Source organism: Odocoileus virginianus, chromosome 2, assembly GCF_023699985.2.
Source record: "Odocoileus virginianus isolate 20LAN1187 ecotype Illinois chromosome 2, Ovbor_1.2, whole genome shotgun sequence".
Taxonomy (NCBI): domain Eukaryota; kingdom Metazoa; phylum Chordata; class Mammalia; order Artiodactyla; family Cervidae; genus Odocoileus; species Odocoileus virginianus.
Genome location: NC_069675.1, coordinates 97,846,455 through 97,861,049, shown reverse-complemented (window position 1 = coordinate 97,861,049; position 14,595 = coordinate 97,846,455). Strand labels below are relative to the sequence as shown.

The window sequence follows — 14,595 nt, the reverse complement described above, 5'->3', positions numbered from 1 at the left end:
TGGTTTTATGATTGCTTGAACCACTGTATCAAAAGGATATTGTTTAACAGCTCTCTGTCTGTGTTGACTTGTCTGCATATTTGATATGTCTTGAATGAGAATTCTGTGTATGCTGACCAAATTTGCTAATAGCTTGAACTTGGCATGAGTAGCTAATGTACTGGACTTGGAAAGACCTTGACAGCTTAAATTATGCTCTAACACTACACGGAGTGTTTTTCCTTAAAAAAAAAAAATATATATATATATATATGTATATATATATGTATATATGTACACACACAGATTTATTGTAGGAAATATATAAATATATGTACATACATATAAATACATGTATATGTATATAAATATATATGTGTGTATATATATATATATATATATATACACACACACAGATTTATTGTAGGAAATTTGAAAAGTAGATTAAAAAAAAAACCCCACAGTTGCCATACTCAGAGATAACTCTGGGTAACTTTGTGAAGTATATCCTTCTAGAAAAGAAGCAGATTAAAATAGGGGTTAAACTGTACATGATGTTTTCTAACCAAACAGGATACAGTTTCTAAATGGTGTTGCAGCATTACTGTTAGTAACTAGGCTGTGGAATCAATGCTTGGTCAAAGCCTTGATCCCTCAGTGATGCTGGGACAGGTCACCTCCCATTGCCACCTTAGTGTTGTTATCTTAAGATGGGGTAATACCAGTACTGTATGGCCCAGTGATATCACTCATGTAAGTACTTAGCATACTGGCTGGTGCATAGTAACTATTTAATATGCTTGTTAATATCAAAGACTCGACATGTAGACTGTTTGAGGGCTGGATGGGCCCTAGAGGTTGTCTGCCATGTCCCCTCATTAGGCAGGTGGGGGAGCGGACTCAAGGACTTGCATATTTTTAAAAAGATCCGGGTATGTCTTTTCTCCTCCGTACTCAGCTGCCACCCCATGAAGCATTCCTGTATCTTTGCCTCCCTCCCCCTCACCATGGGCCATGATAGTCTTCTTGTTTTGTGCCCTTAAAACGCTTTGTCCACACCTGTTCTGTAGTACAGCTACAGGTTTGGTTTGCAGTCTCACACTTTTGTCTCGTCCACTTGTCTCTGACTTCTTCATGGGCTTGTCAGATCTTTGTACCTTTAGAACTAGGCTACTTGACAGCTACTAAGTGGGCAGTTTTTTTAATGAATATGTTGTGGATGCTGGGGGCAAGGGGATTGACAAGTAGAACAGTGTCCAGAGTACAGAAAAGGGTCATTCCATGACGTGTTGTCCATTCATCCTGCAAGTGTTTATTGAGCACTTACTTTGCGCCAGACACGGTCCTGTGCAGAGGATGCAGTGCTATCCAGCAGAGGCTTGTCCGTTTATAACAATCTAATGGGAAAGACAGACATCACACAGCGAATGACACCCTGTCTTTACTGTTTCACTGAGTGCTATGAGGAGAAGGGCGCCAGGAGAGCCGAGGACAGGGACCCTGGTTTGATAGGTGGAGGCAGGAAGTCTGGAATGGCTCCTCTGAGGATGCAGCAGGTGAGCCTGGATTTGAGGAATGAGTACAAGAGGGTAGGTTAGGGACACGGGTTTGGGAGTAGCACGTGCAAAGGCCCTGAGGAGAGAAGGAGCTCAGAACATCCTCAGAATTTAAGGAAGACCAGGATGGCAGAGAGTAAAGCCGAGGCTGGTGAGATGGGCAAAGGCAGATTCTTCATAGCTCAGGTCACACATTCTGGATTTTAGCCTGAGTGCAATGGAAAGCCCGCCTGATATTGTGTTTAACTTGAAACACTTAGACGTTGACATGGGAATAAAGAATGACTAGGATGATAAGGGGTCTAAAGTTTGTGTCCTGTTTGGGATATTTAGTCCAAAGAAGGAGAAAAAAAATGGAATTCTGTGGTGAACAAAGGAGTGTTGTATACAAGAGTTGGTTCCAAGAACAAACTGCAGACTAGGACTTGGATCTTCCAGGAAACACGTTTTGCCTGATGTCAGAAAGAACTTCCTGACCCCTGGAATTTGGTCGGGAACAGAATGGGCTGCCTCACGGGGTGGAGAACAGTAGGAGGAGGTGCAGGCAGGAGCTGCAGGGCCGCCTGGCAGGGTTCCTATGATGGGAGGTCCACACAAGCGCAGCGAGAGAGGCCTTTAGGCCTTTTTGTGCTTCAAGAGCCTGTGATTCTATAAACCAAGTAAGATCTGCACATTTCATCCCATCTTGCAAATGAGACCTGATTCTTGACTTCATCTCTTTTTAGTCTGAAAATTCGGGATTTTGTAAAAATAAATTTGTGACATTTGTAAAATGAAGCAGATTATCAATACTAAATGTTAATACCAATGCTAAATATTAATACCAAATATTTGAAGTTATATATATTGAATTACCTAGCTATAGATGCCCTTAAGGTTGCCAGAAACAGAGAACTGTTGTCATCGCCAAAGTTATATATATTGAATTACCTAGCTATAGATGCCCTTAAGGTTGCCAGAAACAGAGAACTGTTGTCATCGCCAGGTTAGTCAGAAGCTGACAGTCACGGCTAAAGCAAACTGATGTCTGCACACAGAAGTCATGATCTCAAGCCAAGAGGAAGATAGCATATTCCAAGAGAAATCAGAACTCCAAAATAATAAGCCCCAGCTACTCAAGGGATGTTTGTATATTCATGTATAATGTAAATGGGAAGAGAAGGTCAAGGAAAATAGAGGAATTGGATATTCTTCTCCTAGCGGAAGTTTGGACATCATGCATTTAACAACATTCATGTTATGGAAATAAGAAGCAACAGGCAAGAAAATATCTCATGTTGTAGCCTGTAATCGGTGATCAGATGGGGAATGGAAAGGCGAAGAGCGTTGGAAATAATTGCAATGGAGGTGATGGATGGAGCAGAATTCTCGTTTGGAATGGAAGCTGGGAGGAGGAATCGTCTCCAAACCCCCTGAATCTGGGGGAGCAGCATGAGGGCAGAGAATGACAGCCATCCAAGCGCTCAGGCTAGGCGGTGATGGAGGTTTCCGCTTCCTGGGCACGTGCCGTAACCGATGGGCTTTGTTGGTGGAGAGAGGAAAGATTCATGGCTCCTCCTCCCCGTGCTTGCCGTGTAAATGGCTTCCCAGGGATTTGGATCGCCTTAGCTGCACACTGCACTAGGTGGGTCCTCCTTTCCCTGCAGACAGACTCCAGTTGTTAACATTCAGCCTGAAAAATGTCTCTCCCTTGATGGTCTTGGTGGGAGTGGAGGTTAAGATGATTGGTAAGGTCTGGTAAATGGATCAGCTGAGATTTGTGGGGTTTTTGTTTTTTTTTCCCTTTTGGGGTAAAAAGGGCCGAGTTAAAAGAATCTGATTGCAGACCCTAAACTGTTGCTTGACATATGGGGAGTAATGATCTCTGCAGGGAGAGATGCAATTCTGTGGGCAGTCAGGCTTCACTCTGAGGTCTGTCTTCATGGACTGACGCATCTCTTGTCGCTCTTTCCTTTTGGGAACAACGCAGCAAGCAGCAGCCACCAAAAGAAAATGCCAAGCGTCCAGCGAGGCTCCCCCAGCGAAACGTAGGAGCAAAGCCTCATTTCTCCCGGCCAAGAAAACTGCCACGAAAGAAACTCGCAGGACCTTGAAGGGGAAGGCACAGAAAACGTTTTCTCCCAAAAAGTCTTCAGCCGGTGCGAGTGATGGAAACCAGGAACGGAAGCTGGGCATTAAGACTTCATCGCTGTTTAAAAACAACCCTGAGGTTCCAGAACTCCCCAGGTATGTCCAGGGGTAGACACCCTGAGAGAATGAAAGGAATGAAGTGTCTTCTGCCTTTTTCTTTACCTCTGGGAACTGACGTCTGCATCTTGTTCGTTATTTGCAGACCTGTAGTAAAGCAGGTTCAAGAAAAGGTGTTCACTTCAGATGCTTTTCAAGCCCTGGACCTCCACCCACATCTTGTAAGTATCCCTCCTTGCTTTCTGGGTGTCTCGATTTTGGGGGGTCTGTCTGTTCATTCAGAATGTCTGTGAAGTGACAGTTCTGGGAAGAAAAAAATTAAAAAAGGGTTATATCTGTTCCAGGTTACCCAGCTAAACTCAGATTGATAAGACGCTTTTCCAGGACAGTTACGTGAGCTTAGCAATCTGTTCACTGTCCTCACCCCCACCCCACCCCCACCCCCCCTTTTTTGTTTTTTGCTCACCTAATTCACTTTAGGACTGGGACTCCACTTATCTGACTTGAAGACCACCTTATAATTACTGGATAAATATGGCATCAAGACATTGGGTGGCCGGTGTCACAGTGACCCTAGGAGAGGGAGATGAACTGTCATCTTGCTATTAAGGGAGTTATAAAGAACTGAAGGAAGAAGGGTCTTTTTGAACATGGACACTTAAAAAAAAACCAAACAACCATGAATGAGTGTTCCAGTTGTGTTTATGAGTAAGGCGAGAAAAATACATTCACTTTTAGGAAGTTCAGATTTTCTTGGCTCACATGGTTGTGGCTTACCTGCTTCTTCGTTGGGGCAGGTTACCTGTGCTCGCGTTCTCAGCGCAGAGTGCAGCGGCTTTCCAAGCCTGGGTGCTGTGTGCACTGGAGACGGGGCCTCTGAGTCTCGGGCTGCCTCGTGTGTTGTAGGATGTTTGGCAGATCCTGTGCTCACCCGATGCCAGGAGCATCCCCACCCCTGAGTTGTAACAGCCAACAGTTTCTCCAGATGTTGCCATACGTCCTGGGCAGGCTGGCAGGGAGGCAGTGCACAGAACCACTCCCAGTTGAGAACCATTGGTTTGGAGGAACTTGATTGGATTGTGATCATCAGTTTTCACCCCAGTATTTTCCCTTTCCTTGCATCTTTGTTTGCATTAAATGTATTTATACCAAAAAAAATTAGATAAAGGGAAGTATTTATTTATTTTTTTGTCTTTTCTCTTAGATTTCCACAATAAATACAGTCTTAAAAATGTCTAGTATGACCAGGTAAGAGTTCTGGTTCTCTTGATTTTCTCAGGATTTAAGTGGGTATAAGCAAATGAAATCTGAATTGTCCCTGGAGGACAGCAAGCTCATATCTTGGCATTAGAGAGCAATGCCAGATTATTAAACCCTGAGGGCTTGGGAACCACTCGGCCTCCCCACACAGCACATGGGACTGGGTCTCCATCCCTGCCACCCTCAACTCTGAACTCTTAAGAGGTCTCTCGTCCAGAGTGGTCTGCATGGGCTGCCACTGTGGTCCATGTTGCCTAAAAATAATTTGTCTAAAATATAGAATTTATCTTGTCATTCCTTAGTAGTAAGAAGTAGAGTCAGCTACAAGATAGGAGTAAATACTTGGTTGGATGTAATGGGATGGTGAAAAAAGATTTTAAATGTTAGCGACAACTCCTAGAAAATGGAAATGGAGTAGTGAGAGGTATGGAGCAAAAATGATACTCCCCTCCCCTTTGAGTGTGTGTGCTTATGGACCTTTAAATGTCACCTTTCACTTAGAAGTAGCTGTTAGTAAAAGTATCAAAAGATACTTTTGAGCCCCTCTGTTACTGTTTTGTTCAGTTTTAGCAATCAAATGTGGTTTCCATATCCTTTCAGGTTTTTTTTTTTTCATTTTATTGAAGTATAGTTTGTTTATAATGTCTTAATTTCTGCTGTTACAGCAGAGTGATTCAATTATATATTTTTTTCATGTTCTTTTCCATTGTAGCTTATCAGAGGACATTAAATATAGTTCCCTATACTATGCAGTAAGACCTTGTCATTTTAGTTGTTTTTGTGAATACACACCTGGACATACATCTCACCGTGTCCGTGGCAGTCGTATTTTGTTTTCTAGAGAATGGGCAGCAATCCCTGGCTGTCTGCGGGGCTCACGAGCCCCGCTCTCCCTCTTCTGCTTGGGAGTCTTTCCGTAGCGTCTTGTTGCTTCATACTCCCTGGCTCAGGAGGGAAGGGTATGTGATGTGCTCTGTGGTGGCTCCAGCTTGTCATCATGCCTGTCACAGTTTTTCTTTTTAATTAGTATAGTGTACCAGCCAATCTCTGGGTTGCCTAAACTTTTTCAGCCCCAGAAGTTCCAAAAATTTAACTAGGGTTTTGCCCTTCTAACCATCAAGGGCTTCTCAGTCCTTCCTGTGACTGTTGAGGTAATCTCCAAGGTGACATAGAGCCTGGGGCAGTTGCATTCTGTGGATCTTGTGTCTCTGCCTGTAAACCTGGGCGGGTAGTACATCATAGGTAAGCATGTGCTCTTTCTTCCGGGCGGCCCCAGCGTTCAGAAGCAGAGCATCCCCGTGTTGCTGGAAGGCAGAGATGCCCTCGTGCGATCCCAGACGGGCTCAGGTCAGTCGTCACTTGATTTCTGCCCTTCCTCCACGGTCGTGTGGTGAGCTGTCTGTTGATGGTGGTGGCTGCTTTGTCTGGTAGGGGGAGGGGAGGCCGTGCTTGCTTCTGATCAGAGCTCTGAAAGGAAGGGGTTGATCAGTGGGACCACGATCAGGAGTGATCAGAAAGGAATCAGGTTCCGCGGTCATTTCTCAGCCCCCTCCCAGGTCTCCACCTGGTCCCACCATCTATGGCCAGAGCCGTCCATCTTCACTCCAGTGGCAATTAATATTTTTTTCTGGTGTTAAAACACTCTTGCCATGAGCACGCACTGATCAGATGCCAGTTGTTGTGCCCAATCACGGAACACTGGTTTTGTTCCAGAACAGTCTGGAATAGCTTTTCTGACCTCTTGTGCCTGTAAGAGCAGGTCAGCTGTCCTTTCCTACCCCTCTCAGCCACTGCCCAGGTGGGCGGAAGCCCAAGGCTTTTGCCATCTGTGGTTTGTCCTTGGTTTCTGGAGGCCGGCTCTGGGCTTCCAACTGGCTCCTGACCGTGAACGCTCCACAGAGGACACTTCTGCCCTCAGAAGCTCCTTTGAGAGGTTGAGGGTAACCCCAGGGCGAGGAGTTTCTCTAGTTCCTAGGGATATTCACTGAGCTGAGCTTCTGTGAGACTTGGGGAACGTATCATTGTCTCCCTTGTTAGACGTTAAAGGAGCGAAGCTGCAGGTTTATTAGAAGCACTGCATTCACAGCGCAGAGCTAGGAGTTGTGAGACAGATGACTTCCGTTTTCCCCTGATTATGAGTGCACTTTTCCTATCCCCAGACTTCAGGGCAGTGCCAGTTTCCTTTACTATCTTTGGTTTTCTGATGTCCTCAGACTCTGGTTTTAATTCCTCTTGTCCTCTTTTAAAAGGTAAAACTCTTGCCTATTGCATCCCTGTGGTCCAGTCTCTTCAAGCAATGCAGTCCAAAATACAGGTGAGTAGGAAGGCTGTCTTTCTGGGAGTTCCCTGGTGGTCCAGTGGTTTGGACTTGGAGTTTCACTGCCAGGGGCCTGGGTTCAGTCCCTAGTTGGAGAACAAAGATCTCCTAGTTGGAGATCTTCCTGCAAGCTGCTCAACAAGGCCAAAAAACAAAAGAAAGTGCATTTTTTTCTGTTATTGTTCATGGTGCATATGAAACCATCAAACTGAACCAAAGCAGTAAAGTCTTTTCACTTAACTTTGTTTTCCTACCTCTGTTTAATTCATTTACTATGTAAGCATGTTGCATCAGAGATTGTGCCCAGAGTGGGGGATAGAATAAAAAATAGAACAAATAGTAGACAACTGTAACAGTCATTCTAGCAGGTCTACTAGGGAACATTTGTAAGATGCTACTCGTGTGTCAGACATGGTGCTGAATGCTTTGCTCTCGTTATCTAATTGGCTTGCTAACCACCCTAATCGCACTAAATTGGAAGAAATTACTGTTACCTCAATTTGAAAAAAAAAACAAGGAGACTTGACGTTAAATACCACCCTAAGGCCACGCGAGGCGTGAGCCTGAAGCTGCATTTCCACCTCCATCCTCTGTGCCCCCAGAGGCCAAGCTCTTCTCAGCGGACAGTTAGCATCGTATCAAAGCGGGCAGGGCATGAGCAGCGGGGTGAGGAGAAGCGCCCCGTCAGGGAGGGCGCCAGCTGGGCCGCCTTGCAGCTCCTTCTTTAGTTGGGAAGCACACTTAGCACCTGGGCCAGCAGGGCCAGAGCTAGGTGCCTTGGCACGGATCCTGAAGGGGCCAAGTGACTTCCTTGTTCCGTGGGCATCAGTATCATCTCAGAACCCAACCTGGAATCTCACGAATACACCCTGGTTATTCTGAGTTGAGAGGAAATGGTGAGAATAAAAATAGGAAGTAGAGTAGTTCACAGGCAGATGAGAAGAGCTGGTTGGTCACTTTTTTCCTTGGTTTGGGCACGCCAAATTGGATGTGTGTCGAGCCTTCCTGTTATTGCAGTGACGAAATAAATAATGATAGTGTTGGGTTCCAGTCCACAGTCTAAAACAAATACCCTGAGTCCAAACTGACACAAATGAATTATTGGCTAAACAGATGGGACAAGTGGAAGCCCTTCCTTACAGTAGAATTCCAGTGAATTCATAATAGGACATTATCATGTGGCAAATGCTACGGTGATACTGCTTCAGGCAGGAATCTTTGGAAATGCGAGAGTGAGTGGATTAAAGTGTGATGAAAATGGGATATTTACACACTGAAGTTATCTTTCCAGGAAATAGAGGAAAAAATGGTACCTTTATGGTGGGGAGCCTGGCTGTCACCACCTCAACCACGAGGTCACAGGGGACCTCACCAGTCTCCTGCTAGGGGTATGAGGGATGAAATAGTACTTCCCTGGTTTCCTTTCATGTATGTATGTGTGTATATATATTTTAATTTTCATATGTTTGTTTGTCTGTGGTTGTGCTGGGTCTTCACTGCTACACAGGCTTTCCTCTAGCTGCAGCAGGCGGGGCTGCTCTCCGGTGCAGTGTGAGGGCTCCGGAGCACGGGCTCGGTATTTGTGCTGCACGGGCTTAGGTGCTCCGTGGCAGGGAGGATCTTCCAGGACCAGGGATTGAGCTGTGTCTCCTGCATTGGCAGGTGGATTCTTTACCACTGAGCCACAAAGGAAGTCCTTCTCTGGTTTTCTTGCCAAAAATGCACAACTCTAATTTGATCACAAACATCAAATAAAGCCAAGTCAAAAGACATTCTCCACAGCAACCAGCCAGTACTCTTCAAAAGTATTGAGGTCACAGAAGACAAAGATGTACTAAAGCTCTACCCCAGCGTAAAAGAGACAAAAAAGACACGACAGCTGAGTGCCATGTGGCTCTGAATTGGATCCGAGTCTGGGAAAAGGCGTGCTAGGAAATCAGATTAACTGATAATATTGAATCAGTGTTCATTTCCAGTGTATCAGGTTGGCCCAAAGGTTGTTCAGATTTTTCCATACGATATTAACATAATGATTTTGAGAATCAAAGTCATATAAGGAAGCTGGGAGGAGGGGGTGAGGGAGTTTTTTGAACTATTTGTGTAGTTTTGTGTAAGCCTGAAATTATTTCAGAATGAACATGTTCAAATTTATTTAAACTTTATTTAGATGATTTTAGGTCAATAAAACAAATCCTACACAATCATTCAAGTGAAAGTGATATTTTCTTCAGTTCCTATTCGTGGACTTGATAGGCATTCTTGCCATGTTGAAAAAGGGAGGTTATAAAGCAGTATGTATATATGAGAGTCCAGGTTCATAACTAATGATTGTGTGTATGTACATACATATGTGCATGCACACTCAGAGATGAGAAAGATACTTTTCAAACTAATACTGGCTTTCTCTGAGGTGGATGAGTGAGAATTCTGTTTCCTCTGGATGACTGGTGTTTGCTTCCACTGGGTACTTTGCGGTGAGGGGGTTCATACAAGGGGCTTTCACATTGTACCTGGTACAGATTAGAGAAGAAATATGAATTAATTAGCTCAGTATCTAAAGTCTCAGCCCTTTAGATACTCCAAGAGAATGTCTGTAGACAGTGGAGGGTTTTTTCTTTCTTGGAAAGTTGCAGGGTTTGGGCGTATATCTGAGCTGGCGTGGGTCCCACAGTTCCAGCGCAGCTGACTCATTTCCTGGACCTGTGAACTAAGGACAGCAGAGATGCAGTTGTGTTCCTAGAGTGGACAGCCTGGGGCTCTGCTCAGAACCTGGGCCTGAGTGAGATGTCGAGCGCATCTTTCTATCCCTGTATGCCCCGGGGGGGATCACGAGGAGCCTGTGTCTTGGGGCTGCCAGGATTGAGCGAGGCATTGCACGGGGAGAGTGGAGCCCTGCCTCCCTGATCCTGGCGACAGTGCCTGCCCGCTGAGTGTCCTTGTCATCAGCAACGTGGACGTGTATGAAGGGCAGTGTTCTGAATTGCTTATATTCAGAGCATTAACCAGCCGTGTATGTCATTGCTTTTATTACTCAACTATTTTTTAATATCAATAACAGCTCATTCTATTAAAGATGGGAATATACTGTAGAAATGGTTTTCCAAGCCCAAATTTATTTCAAGTAACATTCAGTATAGGCCCCTGTGGTTCAACATAAATGGATCTGGCCTGTTAAAAACCTGTCTGGAGGGAGCAGCGAATTCAAGGCACCCAGCAGAGTCTTCAATTACTGTAGTGATGGGATGAGAACGGACCAATTTTCTGTGTTTCCACACTTTCAGCTCCTTGGGCTCTTTTTTTTTTAACATCCCATCCATCCTTCCTCACTCACTTCTGCCCTGCGAGGAACTGATTGTTCTTTCTTCTTCTCTGTGTAGTAACACCTTTTGAAATGTCAGAATCTCTAACACTGCGGTGTTGATACCGTTGTACTAACATGTTTACCATTCCCCGCCCGGGCTTCAGCTTCTTGCAAAGATGTCGAGTACAGACACCTCTAGTTTGAATTCCAAATCTTTTTCTCCTTGTGGGTAAATATTTCCTATGCAAAACATGAAAACCATCCTTGTAATTTAATTTGCCACTAAATCTGTGCTTAGCTTCTACACTAATGTATTTTTTTTCCCCAAGATTTTTTTTTTTGATGTAGACCATTTTTTTAAAGCCTTTATTGAATTTGTTACAATATTGCTTCTGTTTTCTCTTTTGGCTCTTCAGCTGGGAGGCATGTGGGGTCTTAGTTCCCCGACCAGGGATTGAACCCACACCCCCTGCATTGGAAGGTGAAGTCCTAGCCACTGGACCACCAGGGAAGTTCCCTAACAGAGTTTTGGTTCCTCCCCTATGTGTCCTAGCACTTTGGAGGTGCAAGGCACCACTGGACCCTTTTCAGATTACTTTGTTTTCTTCTATCATTGTTACTGTTATTTATGGATATAATGTATATGTTAAAAATTTTTCTTGAAGAGTACCAAAGGACATACAGTGATCAGTGAGTGGTTCTACTGCCACTTGGCCCAGATGGCACAGCTCTTAGGATAGTGTGGTCCTTATCACCAGCCTCCTGTTTTTCCTCCCAGGGATGTTCTTTGTGTGTAGTGAATCTGAGTATGTGTAGTTCCCCTCCTCCTCTGGCTGAGGTTTTTGCTTGTTTGACACAGAAATGGTTGCTTGCTGTGCATGATTGTGCCTTGCTTTTTTTCACTTAACATGTTTGGAGGATGGTTTCTTACCATTACTGTGTCGACCTGCTTTGTTTTTTGTTATGGCTGCCTAGTATTCCACTATGTGTATGTACCATAAATTATTGAGTCATTCCCTCATTGATGAAACTTATTTTGTATTCAACATTTTGCTACAAAGCAATTAAACAACTTCTTTACACACATTTATGAATCTTTTTGAGAAACTGTTATAAATGGAATTTGTATTTTTATTTGGTAGATAATACCAAAATTGATCTTAAAAGGAGGTACACCAATTTTCATTCCCACCAACACTGTACAAGAGTTTCTGTGTCCCTGTGCCTTTATCAACACTGTTGGCTGTTTTATTTTTGCTCATCTGACAGGGGAAAAATATTGTGTCATAGTTTTAATTTGAATTTCTCTTGGGAGTAAAGTTGAGCATCTTTTCACATGTTTAAAAGTCATATTTTGAGTTATTATTTCCATAAATTAACTGTTATGCCCTTCTCCATTTTTCTGTTTGAGTTGATGGTCTTTTTTATTTTTATTTTTAATTCAATCACAAACCTTTATAAACTAAGAAATGGTCCTTTCTCTTATGTATGACATATTTTTCCCCATGTTATTTGATTCAATTTTGTTTATGTATTAACTTTTTCATTCTGAAATTTTAAATTTTTTGTGTAATAAAATTCTTCATGTTTTATAGTTTCTGAGTTTCATGTCATCTGTAAAAAGGCCAATTTAACTCCAACTTTATTTTTCTAGCTTAGTTTTAAAAGGGCATTTAAATTGTCCGTCTTTTCATTGCTGATATAAATTGCCCCTTACCGTATTTCCTGACTTTTTGTATGTATTTGATTTAATTCTGGACTGTATTTGCTATTATAATCTCTTATGTGGTAGCATCAATTTAAAAAAAAACTACTACAGATTTAAGCTATTTTAACACTTGATGTTCAGAAATATCTTGATTATTCTTGCACATTTGTTTTTCCATGTGAAATCAGCTTATTTTTTATATGCATGTATATGTATTTTTGTGACATTTTCTCAATATTTTATATATGCATAAATATGCATGTTCATGGCATTTTTATTAGAATTGCATTACATTTATGGATTGATTTAGGAAGATTAGCTTATTAATAATATTGAGTCTTCTTATCCAAGAATCATTTATTTAAATTTTATTTTATGTGCCTCAGAGGTATTTAAAATTTTTTATTGTGTTTTTGTGAAGTGTAGTTTTTTATGTTGGGTTTTTTTTTTTTTTTTTTGCTATTCTAAACATGGTTCCATCTAACTTTCTGCATTGGAAAGTTACTGACTTTTATATATTAATTTTACATTCAGCTAGTTGACTGAATTGTCTTTCTATAATAGATTTTCAAATGATTTCTTAAGCTTTTTTTTCTTTAGGATAAAATATTATCTGCTAATAATGACAATTTTACTTTCTACTTTCCAGATTCATGCATATTTCTTTGTCTGATTGCATGGGTCAGAACTTGTAGATCATTGTTCCATGATAGTGGGCTTCCCTGGCGGCTCAGATGATATAGAATTCCAGGGAGACCTGGGTTCGAACCCTGGGTCGGGAAGATCCCCTAGAGAAGGAAATGGCAACCCACTCCAGTACTCTTGCCTGGAGAATCCCAGGGACAGAGGAGCCTGGCGGGCTGCAGTCCACGGGGTCGCAGAGAGTCGGGCACGACTGAGTGGCTGAGCGCACAAGCACAGTGGACGTCTGATCACTTCCTTAATGAGACTGCTTCTGATGCTTACAAGTGGCTGCCCCCAGTACCTGTCCAGATTCCTATGACCTGTGTTCATTCAGCTCATGGCATTCTTTTCTTCTGTTCAACAGCGTGGTGATGGCCCCTACGCTCTGATACTAGTGCCGACAAGAGAGGTAAGCAGTCCTGGGATGTGTGCTAAGCAAGTTCTTTCAGCAATATCGTTGAATAAAATTCAAGTGTTTTGACGATTTTTCTCTCTACTGTACCAATCACCACACTCTTCCCTTTGCCAGGGAACCAGCCTCTGGTTCCTGACAAGAAGAAAAATTCAAGTAGTCTTAGAAACCAGAAGTTTTTGGGTGTGGAGAAGTGTTTCTCTGTTATCTAAAAACTAATGACATTATAGATTTCTTTTAAAAAGAAGTAAAATAATTGCATTTTTGTACATTTTTTTCTTTTACAACTTAATTAAAAATTAGAAGCGGTTGACCCTAAAAATAAACCTTTTCTTTTTTTTTAAATTTTTACTTGTTTCTGAAAGTTAAGCTTTTTGATATTTTTCTTCTTTCTTGGTGGAAATCTCTTCTATCCGATTTATTTTATTTGCCTGCGGAGGCAATTTCAGATCAGGATGCGTGTTTCCTATATCAAATGCCAATCACTTCCTTGCAGAGAACAGATCTCAGTGATGGAGGTTTCAGCCCAGCCTTTTGTACAGCCTGCAGTGCCCTGTCTCAGCTCCATCCAGTGAAGGAGCAGGCATGGAGCTATTTAAATTTTTACAGCAGCAACCTCGCTGCTTCCCTGGGATGCTTCATGAATACTAAACACGTGGAAACTGTATCTTCCTTGGATAAAGGGATTACGTAGAGGCTTTGCTGATGTTTGTTAATGGCTATAACCTACATTTGTTTTCTCTTTCTCTGGTTTCCACTGGCCTTGTTGGTTTCGGTGTTATTTCTGCCCCCTTTTAATAAACTTGGGAAATGATCATCTCTGTCTTTAGCTGCCGCTCTGCCCCGACATAGCCTTAGGAAATAGTCATGTCACCTTTACAGCAGTGACCCCAAGGCTAGCCTGTTGCGTCACCATACCGCTTCACACATACTACATTCTCTCTCTTTCCAGAGGGAGCCAGATTCAGGTCGATTCTGCTTCATTTTCTTCCATCTTTGTGCACCATAGACTGTACCTCTCTGCACGGTACTCTGGGAATTTGAGCCAGCAGAGGGAGCACAGAACACTATGTTTGTGTGTGTCCAAGAAATAGATTCTCCAAACTGACAGGTTTCAGCATCAGCCTAAGAACAAGATGTATTTCCCAAGTAGATTCTGTGTATAGGACTTTTTTTAATCCTACCTTGAGG

General features: G+C 42.8%; 1 protein-coding gene across 2 annotated transcripts in view; it reads left to right on the top strand.

Moving 5' to 3' along the window:
- Nucleotides 1-14,595, top strand: part of DDX31 (DEAD-box helicase 31) — a 73,373-nt gene that overhangs the window by 1,439 nt on the left and 57,339 nt on the right. For both annotated transcript variants that reach the window (XM_020910988.2, XM_070454994.1), the window contains exons 2-7: nt 3,505-3,761; nt 3,868-3,943; nt 4,927-4,970; nt 6,259-6,329; nt 7,232-7,296; nt 13,357-13,401. In XM_020910988.2, coding sequence (XP_020766647.2) covers nt 3,505-3,761; nt 3,868-3,943; nt 4,927-4,970; nt 6,259-6,329; nt 7,232-7,296; nt 13,357-13,401 — 558 coding nt within the window. The remainder of the gene's footprint in view (nt 1-3,504; nt 3,762-3,867; nt 3,944-4,926; nt 4,971-6,258; nt 6,330-7,231; nt 7,297-13,356; nt 13,402-14,595) is intronic.